This window comes from Habropoda laboriosa, unplaced genomic scaffold (genome assembly GCF_001263275.1).
Source record: "Habropoda laboriosa isolate 0110345459 unplaced genomic scaffold, ASM126327v1 scaffold99, whole genome shotgun sequence".
Classification (NCBI taxonomy): Eukaryota; Metazoa; Arthropoda; class Insecta; order Hymenoptera; family Apidae; genus Habropoda; species Habropoda laboriosa.
Window position 1 is genome coordinate 405670 of NW_017100239.1, and position 20911 is coordinate 426580.

Consider the following 20911-nt stretch of genomic DNA (forward strand, 5'->3'; position numbering starts at 1 on the left):
CCGCTGCCACCCGATCGATAGATAGATAGACAGAGAGAGAGAGAGAGTTGGTTCCGCGTTTTCTTATGTCGACCGTGTGTAGCCGAGACGACGAATCTAGCAAGATAATACGCGCTCTAACCATTTACGATAATAACACGATAGCAATAGCGGTAGTAGACGTACTAACGATAATAACGCGACGCTCTCTAGGCGAAAGAGAGCAGAATATACGCGATAATGTATACACGTATGTAGTTGTGACGCGCGGCCGTGCACACAGTAGAGAGTAAGTAGACGAGATCTCTGTCCTTTCCTTGCGCGGGGAAAACTCTTCCCAACGAATCGGCACACGTGGAACGCGACACCCTCGTATACGATTAGTCGCCCCCGAAAAGAAAAGAAAAGAAAGAGAGAAGAAAAAGGAAAAGAGGGAAACGCGCAATATCGGTGACCAGAGGAACGACGAGAACGAGTAAGGTCGAACTAATAAAGTAACAGCCGACAAAGGGAATCGTAATAATGACTAACGATAATAACGATAATAATAATAATTAACGTTAACATTAATATTAATAATATGGAATAATGATACTACTAATTACGGTAAAAAGATAATACAGAATAGTAATACTAACGATAAGAGTACTAATAATAAAGAAGTAATATTACGGCAATCGTGTCCATTGCCTGTCGCGAAAGGAAAACGAAGCATAAAATAACCAGGTACCTACAAAGTGACGTGCCTTTGAGACTCTTCGAAGCAAACGATTGGTTCGTCGTTAACCTTCCGCGGGCGTGTCCGTATTGCGCGTTTCGAGGGTTCGCTTTCGCCACCTCTTATTGTTAGTTCGAGATGAACGGCCATGCAACGGTGTACAGGGGGTGTGAACTAGCGATCGGCTAACGAGCGAATTAACGATAAATCCTTTTGTTAGCGCGATAGCGGAGATAGCGGAGGCAAAATAGAGAAGCGACGAATATTTTGGAACGATTTAATCGACGAGGAGTAGGACGGGTCTAGGGGAAGAGAATAAAAGAAAGAAGAAAAAAAAGATACTAATGTCCATGTTGCTAAATATTAGCGGTGAGGTAGTTTGCGTATAGCGACGTCTCTTAGTTTAAATTAGTGTTTAGCGCGAGCGAAACAGGTGGAGAGCGAAATCGTGCGTAGAGAGAAAGAGAGAGAGAGTGTGTGTGTGTGTGCGCGTGTGTGTGCGAGCGAGGAGCGCGAATGTAAAAGGGCGACACACACGCGACGCATAGTAGAAACACGTAGATTAAAGTTAGACGATAGATTTTTAGGTGAAGTTATCGAGCCCGTTCCTTCGTATTAGATATGGTAGCGTTAGAGATGCCCGGACGCGCCTCCAAACGAGGACAACGTGGTTCGTACCTAGTGACTATTTAGGTAGAAGAAGGCTTTTCGCTCCAATGGCGATCCTTTTTGTTTCTCGTCGATCAAGTAGAAGAAGAGAGGGGAAGACGACGACGACGACGACGACGACGGCGAAGAAGAAGAAGAAGAAGAAGAAGAAGAAGAAGAAGAAGAGGAAGAAGAAGAAGAAGAAGAAAAAGCGCTAGACAACGTCCGTTTGTCGCTTCCTCGAGACGTTCATCTGCCTCGGTCCATTCCACGCCGCGTTTCGTTGGCGACTTTTTCCAATCCGGAGCAATAATAAAGAAAAAATGTGAGAAAAGGAGAAAGAAAAGGCGATTCGATCGATTCGAGGGAGCGATGCCGATTCGGCGGCAAGAAATATTCCTTTTGTACATTTGGAGGACGATCTTTTTGTCGTCGATCTATTCCGCGGCCAAGTAGAGGCAGACGCGAACGCTAGAACGAGAGAGGACGAGGAGAAGAAGAGTACCGTGCCCGTACACTGGTGTAGTCGCGCGTAAATTATTATAAATATTAACGCATTAATATTATCGAGTATATACCTCTTCTGTACATACAGTTAAACGGCAAGGAACAATAAGAACGTGTCACGATTAGTCTGGTAAGGATCGTTGGGAAACACGGGGAGCACGATGGACGCGTTTCGTATCCGAGGACCGATTGATTTTCAGTTGCGAACGAGACCCACATTCTCTATGTATTGTCGCGGCGGTACGATCCAAGGCACAGTTTATAAATAGGATATTATAAATACAATTTCACAGAGAACCGCGATCAGAGCGGAGGCGGACGGTGATTTCTTCTTATTGCTATCGATTATTACCCATTATTGTTATTACGATTTTTCTTACGACGATTGCTACGACGCCGACGCCGACGACGACGACGACGATTATTATTATTATTACGGTTACGATTATCGTGTAAACGCGGATGAGAGAGAAAGAGTGCGTGTGATGAGAGAGAGAGAGAGAGAGAGAGAGAGAGAAAGCTTGTATCGTTCGCGTGCTGATCGGATGGGAGAAGAGGATGTTATCCGTCGAGCAGCGTTTAGACTCTAGACTGACGCGAATAAGGGGTTCCTAAAAATTGTCCGGGAGAACGTTGTTCCGCGAACGTCCCAGGGAGAACGTACGGGAGGCGAGGCGATTCGAATGTTGTATCCGAAGAAGAAGAGGGAAGGAAAGAATCGCTTGGCTCGTACGGTGTCCTCGCGACGGATCGCGTCGGCTGCAGCCTTCTTACACCGATAGACCGACTCTGTTTCTTTTTTCACGCAAATCACCCACCGATATGATATCACGGACTTATCACCCAACCTTTTTATTCCCGCGTGTAAGCAGCGAACGACGAAGAAGCGACCGCGAGCGAACCCGAGAGCGTATTCACTAGCGTCGGTGAGCTTCTTCTCCCAAGTTAAGTCGGAAGCCACGTTTCTAGGCGTAAACGATCATCCTATCGTTATTTATTGGCAGAACCGAACCAATGCTCAAGCGATGCTGTTGGTTTAAAGTGAATAAAAGAAAAGCTGAGAAACCAAGATTTTCTTTACCCGTCTGTACGTACCTATAGGCCTGTAACACGTCGTGTATGTGCAGTGGAGTATAAAGGAAATAATAAAGAATACACACTTTTTATTACGCTGTCTCTTTCATTCCGACCGCTGATGTGAAACATCAAGCTGCTCCAAGGTAAGTCGAACGATCGACGGCTATCTTCAGAGCCTGGCGATGGGTGACATTCTGCGAAACTGGATACAAGCGAGGCTAGGTATTTTAATCGATCTGACGCCCAAGGTATTTGGGTACTACACCCGGGACGGCACGCTGCTGGCGCAGATATTGCACAGCTACGACATAATAACCCGTGGCCAGCTGGACACGATCCTCAGCACGCAAGATCCCGCTCTGTGCAGGGTGAACCTGAAGCATTTGAGGTTCTGGCTGCGGTTCGTAGGAGTGGACTGCGACGATGAGAGCATCGAGGAGATCTCTTGCGGCAAAGGTGCCACGTCTCTGCGTATCTTCTACAAGCTCTACCTATGCCTCGAGACCAAGGACAGGCTGCACTTTATCACGCTGCACAAGGAGAGAGAAAGGTTCGTCCCGACGTCGAAGAAGTTCGAGGTGAGCAGAGTCTGCGAGGATCCTTCGGCGTACCAACCCCCGGAACATCCTCTGTCGGAGAAAGTGACCAAAGGGAAGGACGTCCCCGAGTGGCATCGCTCCAAGTTCCCGGCGATCCTCCGAAAGACTCGGCTGGAGAAACTCGCGGCCTCGCAGCCTTATCTGGTGGAGGTGGTCGAGCGGTGCGTTCCCGGGGCAGCTGCGCAGCCGCCGAAAGACCGCCTGGACGCTAGGAAAGAGGAGAGCGAGGAGTTGGACCGATTCGCTCGCGAGCATCGAGTTCGAGCGAGGAAGCTGTACAGGCAAGAGAATCCGAAGGAGGAGGAGGCGGCGGAGGAGGAGGAGGAGGAGGAGGAAGCGGAGGAAGGAGGCGAGGAGGAAGGGATGGCTGCGACGTACGTGGAATGGCTGAAGAATCGTAGGAAACGCGCGGCAACCACTGCAGCTCTAAAGACCAAGATGCAGAAAGAGTTGCTCTCCGAGCTGTGGGAACGTATGGCCGAGAAACAGGAGAGAGTTTTCGACGAGGCGATCGCCAGACGAGTACTGGATCAGTCCAGGTACGAGAAGCAGATTATGACGAAGCTGTGCGAGGTGCGCGAGCAGAAGAACGTCATGGCGGAGAATCAGAAGGTGGTGGAAGACATAACGTTGGAGGCTAAAGAAGTGGAGCATCGAGCGAGCTACGAGCGAGACAAAGACCTGGCTAGCAAGAGGGACAACGATATAGAGATCGAGTGCGAGAGAATGTGCGAATTACGGAGGAGGCTGTTGAGTGAGAAGGTGAGAAAGGTACGCGAGAAGCACTGGAAAGTTTGTCGACGAGTGGTGGACGATCTCGCGAGTATCGCTCTGAACGTGGCGGATCATCGACGGGTGAACCGTGGCCACGTTCCCTTCACCCTCCTCAGCGAGTGGAAGACGCTTTTCCGTAGATCTCGACCTATCTTCGAGGAACAAATACCGTACAGTCTGTGCCGACGTACGAGCAGCGACGAGCAGCAGGGCTCGCGGAGCAAGTTGGACGACGTCGAGGGGCTGCAAGATGCCCTCTTGGCCGATTATCTCGAGACGAGTCCACCTTGGGACGCGTCCTTGCCGATGCTCGGCGAAGACACGCAGGAAACGTTGACGTTAGGTCGCACGGTGCTCGGGTACGTCGTGCACCGCCTCTTGGAAGGGCTTTACGCTCGTCCGTTGGATCGTTCTCGGTCGCTGTTGCAGAACTTCAAACACGTGGCGATCGTTCTGGGCATCGGAAATCCCGAGGTGTACGAGACGATTCGAGCGTTACTCGAGCAGACTGGCATCCGCGCGATACGAATGGACGACGCGATCAATTATTGCCTCGAGAGGTACAAGGAGGAGATGTCGGACGTGGAGTACGTCGATTTGAACATCGTCGCGGCCACCGCGGAGATCCTGAAGGAACTCGGGAACGGCGAGAAGGGAATGGCCAAGTCCGCCAAGTTCGCGGACAAGATCTCGGTCACGTCGTTGGACACGACGATCAAGCGTAGCAGCAAGACGAGATCGACGAGGTCGACGAGATCGACGAGGCAAGAGTCGAAGACGGCGGACCATCCGGGGAAAGGAACGCAAACTCCGAGAAACATACCGTACGACGACTTGGATCCCGTATTGACCGACTCCGCGTACATGGGTAGGCTTAGTTAGTTACAGGCGAGATCTCTATCCCTCAGCTTCCTTAGACGATTTTGTCGCGCAGGTAAGTGGACTTACGAGTTCCTGATGCTCGGCGAACCGATCAGCAACGAACTCGCGACCAACATTCTGATCGAGTACTTGAAGAGCTCGACGAACGCGAAAGCCTGGGCTCTGATCGATTACCCGTGCACGTACGAGCAGATGTCTCGGCTGGAGACAGCTTTGACGGGTTCCACTCCGCCCCCCGACCGAAGAGTGCTCGATTTCGAGAACGTTATCGTCGAGGACATCGAACCTGTATCGCCGAGGATCGTTTTCGAGGACGAGTCTGATCCGTACGCGTTGAACAGGCTGTCGAGAATCGTGCCTGATCCGAGAGCGGAGCCGAGCGATCGCGTCGATCCGAATCGCACCTTCGCTACGCTTTTCGTCCGAGTCAAGCAGCAACCGAAATACTTCGAGATCGGGGACTTGACGTACGAAGCGGTAAGCAAGGACGCACCCTCGATCGATCAGTTTTACGCCTCGCGCAACATCGCTCACATTCTCTACTACTCCAGCCTCGATTTGGCTACGTTGAAGAAGCTGGCGAGATTCGTGATAGGCGATCCGTTGCAGCGGAGATCCTCCAATGAATTATTCGGCGACGCTTTGAAGAACTTTGAGAAAGAGACGAAGCGCGGTCCCAGCCTGAAGGAAGCGGTTATCCGGCGACTCTTCACCGAACACCAGTTGGAACAGTTCCAATTCGACGGGGAAGAGGAGGGGGAGACGGAGATGGAAGAGGAGAGGCAGGACCTCGCTTCTGCCGATTTCCAGCTGGAGTTGGAGTCGCGACCGGCAAAACCGGGCGAACCAACCTGGCAGTGGCTCGACCTTCCTCTCTCTTCCACGCTCGTCGACAATTTGGCCAGCTTGTGGGAGAATCTGGAAAGGGTATACGTGGAAGAGCTGAAGGAGCTGCTGTTGCTCAAGAGCGTACAGGCGTCTAGCATCGTTCCCTATACGGATTTCCTGACCAGGCACGCGGTCCAATTTGTCGAAAGACCGGACGACAAGCAGAATTTGTTGCACGAGTTTCACAAAGCGTTCAACGCGATCGACGAGGACGCGAGAAAGGACGTGGACGTGAAATGCGAGCTGCATCGTCGCGTGGCCGATCTTCAGGCCGAACTCTGGGAAATGTGCGATCGGAGGAAAAACGCAGCGGAGGAGGAGCGGATTAGGTATCTGAACGACCGATGGACCGTCATCGAGGCGGTGCTTCTCTACGACATTTACGTTGGAATTGTTCAAGTGGAGATCGATCGATGCGTGGACACGATACAGCTGCTGCAAAACTACTATTTGGGCATGTTGGAAAGACCGCTGCAACAAGTTGCTATTCCCAAAGTCGTCCTGAACAGTATCCGGGGAAACGAGGGGGCCCTGCACCGGGAACAATCGTTGGATACTCCGAAGGCTGGGGAAAAGTCGACCGATCGAAAGAAGAAGGGAGGATCGTCGAGAATGTCCGCCTCTTCTCCTCCAGCCGCCGTTCATCGCGATCTCCTTGCGAAAGAAATCGACGAGGTGTTGGTAGACAGAAAGAAGTCTCTGGGAGACGTCGAAGGGGTCAGCTTGTTGGGGGGAATTGGCGAAAACGTTCGATACGTGAAGGGCATCGTAGACGCGTTATCGGCGACTGCCAAGGAGGTGGTCAACAGGGAACGAGTTGCAGTCTTGAGAATCAAAGATTTCTCGACCGAGGTCGTCACCTCGAGAGGGCAGGATCTGATATTGGAATGGGAATACGCGGTGAGTTACGAGATCGAACGGATTCGTCTGAAACTCGATTCGATAATCGGCGTGGCTCGGGTGGACGTTGCTTTCTTGCTGGAAACTATGCAGAGGACCTTCCATGGGATTTACGACTACATCGTGGACAGGTTAAGCCCTCGATCGAGACAATTAGCCCGATCGTTTACCGAGTCCGTTTGCACGTGCGCAGGTACTGGCGGGAGATGAAGAGCGTGAACGAGCTAACGAACGTGTTCTGTTTCGCCGTCGAGGAGGGTAGAGCGCTGGAAAAGGAGATGCTGCTGGAAGGCGACCGTTTCGTTATTCGATCGAACGTGTACGTGATGGAGGTGGATTTGGAGAAGAGAAGGAGCGCGAAGGAGGTCTCTTCACCTTCCAGATTCCGCCTAACTCACCTGGCCCGCCTACACGAGATATTTAAACGAGTCGCTCCCTACGGGACGATGTGCGAGCAAACTTTGATCTACATCCTGCAAGATCTGGCGAGCCACGGTCAGGAGGAAGGAGAAACCATGTCCCTTCCGTGCTCGTGGTATCACTTTCGCCCCGGAGACATTTCCAGCCTCGTCGGGAAACTGTTCGGTTCTGCCGATTACGTCGATTGGCGGGAATTTATCGTTTACGGGATGGAACTTCCGATTCCGACTTGTCAGGAGATTTTAGTCACCAGAGATCGGTTCAGAATTCAGGATTGCAACTTGGCGGAGGTCGTGAGCTGCGTTCAGTACAATCGAACGCCGTTGTGGTTCGAAGAGTGCACCGAACCGTGCGTCGACGTCCGCCAGTTTCTTCTCGACGAGTTTCAGAGAAATGGAGAGGACCTGTACGACGAGGAGCTTTATCATTTCGATCGTGACGCGAATGGTCGGAGCGGCATTTCGAACGTGACGTTATGCTGCGGCAACCCCGAGGAACTGCTCAGACAAGCGTTGGCGAAGAAGCTGCTCGGTCGAATGTACATGATCGATCGACACACCGTTAATTACACCGCGTTGCTGTTGGCCTTCTGCAAGGACCAGGATCCGCGAGAGGGATTCGCGAAGGCGCTAGCGCTTGCTCTAGGGAACAGAGTGTGCACGAACGTGGAAGAGGGGGAGAAATACGCGAAGGAGCTTTTCGAAGAGAAACGTTTGTCGGAAGAGGCTGCCGAGGTACGTACACCAACTTCCACCAACGGTGGCAACTGACGGAAACGGCACGCTTCCTTTCAGGTGGTAAGGTTCATTCTAGACGAGCTGATAGATCAGCTGGACGAGGAAATTGGCGAAGGACTGTCGACGACGGAGAGGAGAGGTACGGAGGATGAAAGCGAAGAGCAGTTGAACGGGGAAGTTTCGAAAAGCAGCTTGTCGGAACGCAGCGTCCCCGATGTCATAATTTACTGGCTCTCCCTGGACGTTTGTCTCGTAAGAATCTTTCGATCAATTCCGAAATGTACGTATTCGTTGCATTTGCTCCGCGAATCGTTTCAGACGGTGCTAGCCGCGGCACTTCCGTGGCACGTGGTGCAGCCGGAAGTAATCGGAACGTACGAGAGTCTCTGCGATAGTTTGACTCGGGTGTTCAAGGAACTGAGGGACGAGGAGCTGAACGACGAGAAGGACGTCGTTTTGGTGCATCGATTGTTGAATCACGATTTCATGAAACGATTGCTAATCAGCGTTAATAAATTCACCGCGAAGAAGACGGGAGACATGGTCGACGAGATGTTGCGATCGAGGGAGAATGCCAAGTCCGCTTAGAATGAAAGAGGTTACGACAATTTCGGAGGACAAGCTTTAACAGGATTTATTGTTTCGATACATCACGAAGAGTATGTGAACTTGTGAAAAATTGTAATCTTTCAGGTAAATTGCGAACACGTCGCGTTTTACAGTTTTCCTGTGCTTACAGCCTTTTCTTCTTCCTCTTCCTTCTTCTTTCTTTCAAGGTGGAACTTTGTTAAAGAACTTTGTTGGTCGTTGTATCGAACGATCGGTGTTGCGGTGGGACAGTCCCCAATTATCCGTTGTTCGTTCACGAATACCTTAATACCTCTGTACAAGCGACGGATTATAGTAACCGTACGTATGTATGTAGATATTACTCTCTCGTATAAATACTTGTGGTCTCCTTACGCTACTTCCTTCGTTTCAACCGCCGTTTACTTGAGAAATGCGTCCGTACTTGGCAAACACGAGTCCAATGTTCAATCCAAACGAAATTTCTACGGTATAGTTGGATTCGACGATTCGATCGTCGTTCGAATTAAACGTAACGCTAACATAGTGGAAGATCTTTTTCAAAGGTACAACACGATCGGAAGGATAAAAGAAGAAACGAGAAAAGAAAAAGGAATAAAAATCCACTCGCCTAGGATATTATCGCTTATTCGGTTACGGTAATATGTATATGGTACAGAGTATCCTTAAAGTAAAGTTGAAGTTGAAATCTTCCCTTTCCATTTAACGTCTGAACGAACTACATATGTATGTACATAGTTCGACGACGACGACATCGTAAGAACACGGTAGAGCGAATAGCACAAGGATACCCGATAGTCGATTTCTTCTCGAGTGACGCCGTCTGAAATTCAACCCGTAGGAACAACGATTAAAGGGTTGCGCCGCTCTCTCACTCCGTATCCAACTTCTACCGTCCTCTTGTCATCGTGTTCGGTTTCGCGAGATTTCCGCCGCCGTAAGGAAGGTGTATTTTATTCACAGCCCGTACTCTCACCCTTAACGATTTAAGTATTGATTCCTAACGAACAAAAACGCGTCGCGACGCGTGATATGTTTTACGTGTCTCGCCACGACTCGACCGAAACCTATTCTTCTCTTCCTTACCATCCTCTAATTTCTTATAATCTTATTATTTCTCGCGCACTCGAATCGGAGAATTTCGTTGGTCATCGATGAAACATCGCACGATGCACAATAGTAAGGGTCGAGCACGCGCGAATAGCTTCGGCCATCGTACGAAGTGTGTGCGTGCATGTGTCGTGTGTGTCTCTGTGTGAAAGCGTGTACAGGTTCAAGGAAATGTGTATAAAATGCGAACGCGATTGTTCTCTCCGACGTTCTATGTACGTATAGTTCACGTCACACGCTTAAGTACCGTTTCCGTTGCACGTCCGTCTCGCCGCGATTGCGCAACAAGCCCCTGTTGCTAACGGAAATAAATCTTTCACGACACAATTAACCAGTCTTATTAATCGCCGTTTTACAAAAATAAGCTTCCTCTGACGCGCGCTGCCAGACTTTGAGCGTATGCGGCACGCTGATCGTTGACCGTTCTCGGTTGGAAATCGCGTAAATAGCTGCTGACCGGATAACACGATTCCGCCGTTTCACGATCCCACGCACATACACGTGTATCGTGGAAGAGTCAGCGAGGGACCACTGATTACAGACGGAACAGTCACGTAGTGCGGTTCAAACGGCGAAATACCGAATCATCGCGAAACAAAAGAGAGCGGATCGTTCGTTGTCCCGGCAAGTTTTCCTCGCGGCAACTCGAAGGAAGCCAATTGCGACACGGGCTGAAAAGGTCGGTTACAAAGTTGTCCTAGATACGCGGTGGTCAACCGGAAGCTCGGGCTACCGTCGTGTTTCGCGTAACACGACCGAGGAAGCCTCGAGTCTCTACGTATGGTACACGCGCGTACACTATAAATAGATAGATAGATGGATGGATAGATAGATAGATAGATAGATAGATAGATAGATAGATAGATGGATGGATAGATGGATAGATAGATAGATGGATAGATAGATAGATACATACTGTGTAGTAGTAGTAGTAGTAGTAGTAGTAGTAGTAGTAGTAGTAGTAGTAGCAGTAGTAGGCTAGTGGAATCCGAAAAGGATGGCGGAGCTCTTCTCCCGTTTTCGTTCTACACACTTTTCTCATTCTCTCCCTTTCTCTCTTCTAGTCGTGCGCGCACAAACGCACGCACACACGCACGCAACATACACGCATTCTCCTTTGGCACGTTAGCTCGTCGTACGTTACAACCTACCTGCCCTTTTAGCCTATCCTAGTTGCGATAAAAAAATACGAGGAATAAAAATATATCACGTAACAACGTTTCTCTCGTTCGTCGAGAGAAACAGCTCGTCGGTTATCCGTAAGCGGCTGTACCGTCGATCTTTCCGGACCTTTCGAGTTCCTTTTCACGTGTAGTTTCACCGACAACTCTTCTTCGAGCTACCCCGTTTCGTGGAACTTGGTTTCGCGTTAACCTCGAGGACGCGGGATCTGAGCGATCTCGAGCGGTTCGGATCGCTATCCGATCCAGGAGAGCCATCAGCTGGGCTGTGGGGCCGTCAGTTTCACCAGGAGCCACGTGTACAGTTTCGGCTTCTGTTTGTCGACCAGTTCGTATTGAAGATTGGTGAGTCCGTCCGTGGAGAATCTTTTCTTGCCCGTCTTTAGATACTCGTATCTGTTGAAACGAGGGAAAACTGTAGAGTTTCGAAGGGGCTGATCAGCCGAGAGCTCTCACCTCTTTGGATTGGCCTTCTCCTTTTTGTGCGTGAGCATCTTGTAGCGCGCCACGTTCGCCGGATATCGAGAAATATGGAGTCCCCGCGCTTTTATCCGATTCGCCATGTCGTCGTCTTCGCCGCCCCATCCCCAGAACACGTTGCTGAATCCGTTCACCAGACGGAAATGTTCGCGCAACATCGCCGACACGCCGCCGAATAGATCGGTGTAGGGTAGCCTGTGTAGAGAACGGTACAACGGTAACTCCCACCGATTTCAACAGGCAGAGGCTCTCCTCTGTACGTACCTGTATTTGAACTTGTCCACTGCGACGGACATATGCCTCGGCTGTTCCGGACACGTGTAAAGATTTCTATCGTCTTCGGGAAGTAGGTCGACATCGTGAAAAATGAAACAGTCGAAAGGTCGCTCCTTCAAGGCTTCCACGTATCCTACGTTCATGAGCATCGCGCGATTGAAGGCGCCGTTACCTGGAAGACAAAACGAAATTACCGGATCGATCTTTTTGCGTGATTCACGTAGAGGAGGATGTCCTCCTCGCGTACCTTCAACTATCTTATCTCTCTGCGCTTTTCACAGTGCTTTTCACAGAGATAGAGAGAGAGGGAGGACGGGACTCGGGAAGCTGGCGGAAAAAGTAGGCCGCGAGCCCGATCTTCGGTCAACTTTGCGGACACGTATGCAGGCATAAAAGAGGCTCTGGCAAGGAAAATCGCCGACCCTGCCTCGAGTGTATCTCGACGATAGAACGATCGACTTTGTTCTTGCGTGTTTTTTCGTGTTTCGCGTGCACACACATGCATACACATGCATACACGTGCATCTAGGTCAATCGAGAAACACAGGCTAGCGCACGAGATGGCGTGAAAAGGAGAAAACGTAGGGTCGTGGTTGAAGAGAAGCTGTCTCCAACTGTTCGATCGACTTCTCCGCTCTACCTCGGAGCAATTTCTTCTTGTACGAGTGAAACCTGGTCGTTACCTTTCTCCGTGCATTCTTCCGGGAAGAGGATTAAGTCGGTCTGGGAGTTTTTGTTATCGCGAGGAAAATTCTTGATTACTCCGGAGAACTGGCGCGGCGGGGACAAAGTTGGCGTCCTCGAGACGATTGGTCTACGTTTATCGGCCGCCGGCCGGTCGATAGATTCGATTCGATACCTGCGTGCACCGCGAGTCAACTAAGATACGGGTATTGCTTCGCTCTGCATCTACGACGAACGGGGCAAAAAGGAGGAGGACGAGGAAGAAGTAACGGTTATAGGATGGCGTTAAGGGTGAACGAGGGTGAAAGGGAGTAGCTCGACAAATTGCTCTAATACGATTTACCGCTACGCTTCCTCCTTATCCTAAATTATTACATGTATATCGAAAGGGAAGGCGAGAGAGGCCGCGTTGTCTGCCGCGGCGAGAAAACTCGATCGATACGCCAATAATGGAGCGGCGTGTAACGTTTTAGGATAAATATTGCTGCAAAACGGGCAATTACGCAGCCGATTGGGTAGGCTATGGGAGCCAGCGATAAAGTCGCGTGGCAGTTTCCCGTTAACGAGAAGCCGCAAAGTAACGACGACTAGGAAGACCGCCGATCCGCGTGTTTCCGGCAAACGAACCGAACGATATTAACGGCGACGACAGCTGCAACTAATCCCGTTTGAAAAGAACCGCGCGTATATGTATACACAGACCGAAGGCATCCTCGATTTGCCACGAAACTGACGGGTTTCGCGACGTAGGATTTCATTGTGGATCGAGTGCGTCGCGCCGAGAAACCAGGGGAATTAACGAAACGTCACCGATCTAATTTCCTCCGATCCCAATAACAACACAAGCTCGTGCAAATGGAAGAGGTGGATTTGAATTGCAGGGAGGCGATAGGGTGAAACGGAACCGATACCGCATTGCGGTACTTGGGTCCGTGCAATCCTCTCCACGATTAAGTTACGTAAGGCCTTTCGACCGCAGAGACAAGTTACCTACCTTGTTGCTCCACCACGAATATTTGATAGTCGATCTGCTGACGAAGAAGCATCGGGTGGAGGTTGTAGAGCAACGCTTGAAGGTGTTGCGGTCGATCGCGGAACGGAATGACGATGGCGACGCGATACCTCGCGATGCAGTCCGATGGGTAACCTCTGCCGCCTGGTTTCACCTCGGTGAACGCCTTTTCTATCGCCGCCAACTCAGGAGGTGACTTGCTAACGGCCAGCGGTCCGACTGAAAAATCGTTCGTGGACCGATCAGCCGAAGCTTACGTCCTTTAACTGTAAACGGAGGATGTGAACTTACCGAGATTCGGAGGAATGAGCGGACATGGCGGCACGATAGTACCGTTGGTCGCGTTCGCGGTCGAAGATTCCTGCGAACTTCCAACGATGTACGTGTTTCGAGTAGGGCGCGCGGATTCTATCTTGGAGAGGTTGGAATTGCCCCTGTCGCCGCCCCAGAGCAGGATCGTTGCGGTGGCATTGTTTTCGTTACCGAGTATGCTAGCCACGGTCACTGGCCCGTATATGATCAGGCCCCGTGGATGATGCCTGTAGGTACGATCCGCGTATCTGAAACGAAATCGGCACCAGCTCTTACCAGATCGTCTCTCTGCCTACCGTTCAATCGAGAATATTTTTAGCCGCGGGAGGGCAACATTTAGTCCCGGTTACGTCCGTTTTGGCGCAAAGCTTGTGTACACCGAGCCGTGTATTTCTGTCTCTACTAAAGGCCTACTCGAGCGAACTCAACTTCAGGAGCAAAGGTTGCCTTTATTGAACGTCGATTAATGTCGCGCGCCTGGCGCACGCAATTGTGCTTAGACCGTGCGAGCTATGCGACCGCTCGCTCCAATCGCGACGGTAAGGGAAACGGGGAAAACTCGACCGTTCGTTCTCTGGCTAATTTCGCGAACCTCTAATCGCTGACTCTGTCGAAGGCCGGCTTGGAATTTCTCGCGAGCGGTGTTCAGCCGCGCGTGGAATCGTTCGCGGCTTATGAAATCATCGAGGGATAATGGTACGTGGTACGTGTATGTATGCGACGCGGTGCGTACAGGATGCGCGCGTGTCGCATGTGAAAACACCAGCCGCTGGTCACTGGCCACTGGCCACTGGTCACTTCTGGACTGTGGAAAATCCGAGAAACAGGCTTTCACCTTGGTATTTCCGCCGTAATTTCCGACGTAGCCACGTCGTCTCGTATCGTATCGTTCGCCGAGAGATCACCACCGGAGGTATAGATGGAGCTACATACATACATATATCTGCTACTGTTGTCACAAGGACTAACTGTAGAAACGGTGGAATCATAAGGTATTCCTAGCACGGCCGGTCTGAGAAAGATATTAATTAATCGTGAATGACCGTTGTTGCGAAAGAATGCGAGTGCGCGGAAACGAAGGTACGTCGCGGCACAAAGGAGGCTCTTATTGATCGACGCCTAGGAAAAAAGGAACGTCCGATAAAAGGGTTATCAGCTTTTCTCGTTTTCGGTGTCACGTCCCAGAGTGATTAATATGAAAAAAACAAAAAAAACAGAGCGTAACAAAGACGCTATTGTAAGTATCTCGAGAGCTGGAACATCGGGAAACCGGTGATTTTCGAGTAGGAACGAACGAACGAACGAACGAACGTGTCACGCGTCAATAAATACACGCGCGTTATCGGATCCTTTTGAGAACGTGAAACGGTAGATTTATGCGGGGCCAGACACGAACGTTTCCTTTAACGATGATTTACAGCCGTGCGCGCGGCATACCGGTTCGAACTGCTTCGGGATTTCCGCAGAGTTCGATCGATCACGGTAAACGAACAGCGTTGCGAGCGATGCGCAGCTGCGTCGAATATAATACGGGCTAGATGGGATTAGCGTACGTAATCACGGGAACGTATTAACTGGACGCGCCAAGGAGAAATATGGGAACAATCTCGACGAGCGGCCGGAGCTGAATCGCAAGTAACTGTAGCGGCGCCTAGCCTATTCAAGCGATCTCTTGTTTGCATTTACGAGTCGCGCGATGTGACGGATCGTTTCTGTATCCGGTGTACATCCACCGTATACCGTACCGGGGACCGGGACCGATACCTGTCGCGTTAATCCAGAGAACCGTGTGTTCTCCACTCGAAACGAGCGATCGCTTCCCGTTAAGACCGTTACCAACTGGTAACTAATCGCTTTAATAGATTTCAAAGTGAGCTCGCTAAACCTTCTACGTTCATTTTTTTCCATCTTCAGTTACGAACGCGTCGACTGCGGAAAGGGCATATAACTGTATCGTGCCGTTTCACGTCTCGTAGCGCGACGAATTAAACCAGTCGCGAGAGTAACAAATTGTTGTCACGCGCTGTCGGCGAAATTTGAAATTAACCGTTGCCAGTCGCGCTCGTAAATCTGCCACGAAGGAAACGGTTCCGTTAAACGGCGAGCATTTGCGATTTTTCATTAAATCGCTTTTCCCGCCGGAAACGTGCAATTTTATGCAAGACGGAACGCGGCCAGACCTTAGGCTTAACCCGATGGGAGAAACACGCTTGCTCCCGTTTCATTCATTCCGACGCCGCTTCCCCCTCAAGGATATCCCTCTGTATTTTCCGAGCCAGAAGAAAGGTGCATCAACCTCTGGGATCTGTTCTTTCGCAGGCTTGGTTCGTGGTATCCAATTTTTCTCGTGTGGTAATGGTCGCGTAACCGGCGCGCCGCGAAGGAATTCCGCGGAATGCGGCCACTTTGGCGAATGCGATGGCTGTAGGGATCGTTAGAGAGCCGCTTCCGCAAATGGACAATCCAGATGACCGGTAACGAAGTAACGAGATCACGTACCTACGCTTCTCGAATACTCGTACGCGACGGAAAGATGAATTTTCTCGGGAATTTACTTGGACGTGGCCGGACTGCCTGCAGTCGTCGCTCATTGTTGCGAAATTGCGGTAATTTTGCGCGATTTTCGACCGGAAATGAAACGTTCTAACTTTTCCCGCAATTCTCCTGGCCGATCCTCCGAAGCCAGACAGCCACACCTTTTTTCTTCTTCTTCTCTTCGTTGAAAAACTCGCGTTTTAATCTCGAAACGTTCCCTGCAACCAGTTCCACCTTTTTTCTGGCTTACCGAGCTCTCGCGGCAAGCTCGAGACTTTTTGTCTCGTCCCTTTTCCACCGGATAAAACTAAATACATACGTATCTGGTGCGGTTCGATTTCTCGATACTTGAGATGAACCAGCAACCGTTTACTTCCCATAGTCGTTGGCTTCGTAAACCGTTGTCAATGGTGGTCCGTCCGTCGTCGTTAAACAACCACTTTACCATTACGTCAGTTGACTGGAGTCGCTAATAAGATTTCCCCACGCGTCGAACGCAGGATCGAATAATTACCCCGTGTGTACGTACCTGGTAGCGTTAATGGTGAAAATCGTCTCTATGGAGCGACGATCGATCACGCCGCTAAGTAAATACTGAATGGCAATAAGGGCGAGGACGACGCAGACGATCGCCTTGTAGAAGTGGGCACGATGCCACAGTGCCACGGCTGCGGCCACAGTCATCGCATCTGCGAGACACCATAACTCCCTCCTATCGCCGTTAGAAGAGCGCCGTACTGGACGAGGCGCTCCCTGTTGGCTGCTGTTGTCGTTGTCGCTGTCGTTGTCGTGGCCGTGGCCGTGGCCGTTCCCGTTTCTTCGCTCCTACGCGCGCGACTTCTTTTCCTTTTCCTCCGGGATCCGCGAGCTGGAGAACGTGTCGAACGGAGGCTTCTCAATTCTCCTCACCAGGCGCATTGCCCTCCCTCACCGCGACGACACCCCTGCTATCCTGGCGAACAGAAAAAACCAGCTGGCCTTACTCTTCCAAATCGAGGAGAAGAACGAGGCGAATTAGTTGGGGCTCGCGTACTGCCCGTCGCGTAATATCGACAGAGAGGGAGGAAACGTGAAATCTGAATTTGAAAGGAAGCGTTAGAGATTAGATAGGGCATCCGGCGTTGGAGCATTTTTAGGAAAGATCACTTCTGAAGAGCAACGACAGTTTGGACGCGCGTAGTTTGAAGGTCTTGTCCTCTCGTGCTGTCGCGTGTCGCGAAAAATAGAAAAGCCCCGGCCAGAGAGAGGTTAGGTTGACCGATCGATGCGAGCCGTATCCTCCGTAAACTTTGCCCCTGACTTTGAAATCGTGTTGTTTCAGATGTAGTTTGCGCGTGCACTGTTTGCGGAAGTTACGTAGCTAATATGGGGTAACAGCCTTTCGCGATTACGACCGTTTTACAGCGTCTCGACAGGCCACCAACGCGCTACGTGATTACCTTGGTGCCCGTTTCGTGGAAAAATTCTCTACCAGTTGCTTCGCTTATCCTCCATACTGTGCGTGATAGACGAACGATCGGCAGGTTTCCGTTCGAGAAGAAAAGCGAAAAAGGGAAGACCGTCGGAAGAGAAGATCGATACGAATGCCGCAATCACCGTCGCGCTCCACCCGCAAAATTTTCCCTCCATTCTCGCCATATTTCCACGGAATATCTTTTTTTTTAAACTTTCTTTCTTTCTTTTCTTTCGTTTTGTACGCTTCGATCGAACATTCCAAAATTGCTAGAATATTTGGAGAGGAAATATTTAAAAAGTTCCCCGTATTTGCTCCGTTCTTTAAACCACTTAAAGTGTGCGGGTATTTTCGATTTGGATACATAGTAGGAAGGCAAACAAAGACACGGTATGAATTACGATCGGTGTGGTTAACGACGTGAACTTGCGCTCGTGCGTGCGTCTACTACTGGCGCGATGCACCGGCGTTTACTGTAAAATCTACAATTACGATGGTTATCGTGACACTCTAATTATTATACATATTTCATACCGTGAATTCTCTCTCTCTCTCTCTCTCGCCGGTTGCGTGCTAAACAAATTAGTTTAAGCCGACCGTATCTTGGCGAGTCCGCGATTTATAAGAAAAAGCCAACAGCCGGCTCGCGAGATGATGAAAATGTACAGCCTGGGAAATTTCCAGAGATTCGAGATATCGCACGAAAAACACGAGAGAAAAAAAAATGTAAAGGTGGTAGATCACGCCACGTTACGCATATTTCGCGCAATCTTTTAACTCCGCTACAAGAAACGCTTCGGACGTTATCGTCCGATTGCGAAACCTTCGTTGCACAAGCATTTCGAAATGTACGAAAGAAAAAGCGAACGAAAGCCAATCTGGTTAACGTCGAATGTCGTAAAACGGTAACGATGTCCCGTAGGTGTCGACCGCGGTATGCATCTGAATTCCGTCCGATTGTCCGCGCCACGGACTTTCCTCCAAGGATATTCGACAGGAAAAATCGGAAACGAGCGTATCGATCTTTCCGTTGGTGCACGGATTGCGTCGCGTGGGCGGAATACTCAAAGAGGATATCGCCGTGAATCTTATCGTGTTTGTCCTGTCTCGGTGCACGGCGAGCGCGTGCATGAGAAAGGAAAGGAAAACGACCTAGCAGGGTGCGTGGAGATCCTCGACCGGAACCGGGGGATAAAAGAACCCTTGTGCGTCTCTCTTTGCTTCTTCGCTAAATCGGAGCTATCTCGTATGCGCGTGGTGCGCGTCGCAATGCAGCAAACATAGCGGGAACAAGCGTTTTCCCTCTTTTATGGGCCAATTACGGAACGCTAAAGTACACGTCTGATTCAACCACGGTGTTTTATCGAAAACACCACTTGTCACGCTATTAGCACGGTTGTTCATTACGATTCGTTAACCCTGCTATCCGTTAATCGCAGGACGACTTAATTGCTTCGTTGATGCGTGTCGTTGTCGATTATTGGTAGGCCTTTGGTAGGGCGTTCTTCCCATGGAAAAAGTGTCTGGAACTTGGAAAGTGGACTGGACAAGTCTATCGAACGATAACTAGAAACCGAGCACATTCTCAACGCGATAACTCGATAAAAATCGAACGCGACGTTTTCCGACGACTTGCCTCTCGGTTTAAATACGCATGGACGCGGTGCGCGGCTGAGACGAGCCTGTTCATCGAGGCGCAGAGAGGGTGGAGGCGAAAGGGAAACGCTATCAAAGAGATTGCAGGGTGTGCCGGTTCGTGTTACGTCCAAGCTTTATTTTCCACGCCACTTTATATCCCACATGGAGGATCGGCGAGAAAACAGAGGTGAACGGTGGACACGTTTGGATTACGCTTATCTTTTTCCACTCGAGACAATTCGAAAAGTGGAGTAACGGGGAACAAATTCCGGACAAATTTAGGGGGACGGAAGTAGCGCGTCGAGGACTGCCATTTGGTCTTGGAAATAGTAAAGATCGGTTTTGTTAGCACTTTGGGGACTTTTTGCGATAAAAGCGAGCTGCGCTCTATGTAGAAAGGTGCAACGACGCGAATCAAATCGTAGAGAGCGAACCAAGCTTTGCCTGTATTTAGCCGAGAAAAAATTCCAACCCTCCCTTTTCTGCGCCGTATGCAGTCGATAAACCGTAACGCGATTCCACGTAAACAATCGCAATTGTAAGGCCGCGCGCGTAAGGGTTCGCGCACTTTTATTTGTCCCGGTGGAGCTCGTTAGTGTCTTTACACGCGGCACGGTAACGATGATACGGGATTAAACGAGGTTCTGGTGACTACGTACGAGCATACTCATCGAATAAATTGCAGTTGCTTCTCTCCGAGATCACACTGTACTTTGTTTTCGTGCTGTTTTCCCACTGCTGTTAATTTTTCCCCTCCAGTTTTTAACTCTCGATACGAGCTATTGCGCCGTTCCTCGCACTTTTTCCTTTTGCACCTCGATTCTTTCCCTTTGTATCGCAATATCCGCCCTTGCGCTACTTTAAGCGCCGGCCTACTCTAGATAGCCGTATTGTCGAGGAGTACGTTTCCAATTAACGGGCCGAGTTGTGGTTACCAGGAGATCACTCGTGATGCTTTACCTTGTTATGGAAATTTGCCCCAACCCTCCCTCCCTCGCTTCTCTAGATAACCGAGCAACTTTCACACAGTATCTATGTACATATGCAAATTTCAAACGCCACCTTTTTCTTTCGGCTGTCGCGAACGCTGACAGCGCCGACACGGCGCCCAATCTTCTTAATTAAGGGGGGAACGTAAATAGAATCAGAATTGATAATCGACTGCGAGCTCGTAAACAGCCCGCTAAGTATTTAATTAAACGTGGACAGATTTTACCGTGCGTGTAACTAAACAAACGGCCAATCAGATGATACCGAAATTTACACAACAGCAAATATCTAAATAAACATCTACCACAGGTATAGCCTCGGTAATAGCGATCGATACTCGTTGCTCTACCGACGCGACCATAGAAAAGAGCTCTCTTCTTTTTGGTAATTAAGGTCGAACGGCGAAAGAAATGCTCGTAGTTGGTCGGAAAATATGAAAGGAAATGAAAGGAGGAAGGAGGAATATGTGGCGGTGGTGGTAAGGGAATGAGGAAAGAAATTGAAAGAGAAGAAGGAAATGGAG

General features: G+C 50.1%; 3 protein-coding genes across 5 annotated transcripts in view; 2 read left to right on the forward strand and 1 right to left on the reverse strand.

The window, feature by feature from the left end:
- The first annotated feature begins 3891 nt into the window (after positions 1 to 3891).
- LOC108571715 (sperm flagellar protein 2-like) lies at positions 3892 to 7182 on the forward strand. Its single transcript, XM_017933827.1, has 2 exons — positions 3892 to 5170; positions 5237 to 7182. The coding sequence occupies exons 1-2, from the start codon at positions 3892 to 3894 to the stop codon at positions 7180 to 7182; spliced, it is 3225 nt and encodes a 1074-aa protein (XP_017789316.1).
- A 419-nt stretch (positions 7183 to 7601) lies between these two features.
- Positions 7602 to 8717, forward strand: LOC108571716. Its single transcript, XM_017933828.1, has 3 exons — positions 7602 to 8126; positions 8187 to 8381; positions 8448 to 8717. The coding sequence occupies exons 1-3, from the start codon at positions 7602 to 7604 to the stop codon at positions 8715 to 8717; spliced, it is 990 nt and encodes a 329-aa protein (XP_017789317.1).
- Positions 8718 to 10755: 2038 nt separating this feature from the next.
- LOC108571769 (beta-1,4-N-acetylgalactosaminyltransferase bre-4-like) overlaps positions 10756 to 20911 on the reverse strand; it is a 23109-nt gene continuing 12953 nt past the window's right edge. For all 3 annotated transcript variants that reach the window (XM_017933897.1, XM_017933896.1, XM_017933898.1), the window contains 6 exons: positions 16837 to 17259; positions 13752 to 14020; positions 13443 to 13679; positions 11753 to 11936; positions 11465 to 11683; positions 10756 to 11404 (listed from right to left, as the gene is read on the reverse strand). In XM_017933897.1, the coding sequence (XP_017789386.1) occupies positions 11266 to 11404; positions 11465 to 11683; positions 11753 to 11936; positions 13443 to 13679; positions 13752 to 14020; positions 16837 to 16991 (1203 nt within the window). In that variant the 5' untranslated portion in view covers positions 16992 to 17259 and the 3' untranslated portion in view covers positions 10756 to 11265. The remainder of the gene's footprint in view (positions 11405 to 11464; positions 11684 to 11752; positions 11937 to 13442; positions 13680 to 13751; positions 14021 to 16836; positions 17260 to 20911) is intronic.

Coding starts and splice junctions, on each gene's coding strand:
- LOC108571715 (XM_017933827.1), top strand. CDS start 3,892: ATGGCTGCGACGTACGTGGAATGGCTGAAGAATCGTAGGAAACGCGCG. Junction 5,171..5,236: donor GACCGACTCCGCGTACATGG/GTAGGCTTAGTT, acceptor TTTGTCGCGCAG/GTAAGTGGACTTACGAGTTC.
- LOC108571716 (XM_017933828.1), top strand. CDS start 7,602: ATGGAACTTCCGATTCCGACTTGTCAGGAGATTTTAGTCACCAGAGAT. Junction 8,127..8,186: donor TGTCGGAAGAGGCTGCCGAG/GTACGTACACCA, acceptor GCTTCCTTTCAG/GTGGTAAGGTTCATTCTAGA. Junction 8,382..8,447: donor TCTCCCTGGACGTTTGTCTC/GTAAGAATCTTT, acceptor GAATCGTTTCAG/ACGGTGCTAGCCGCGGCACT.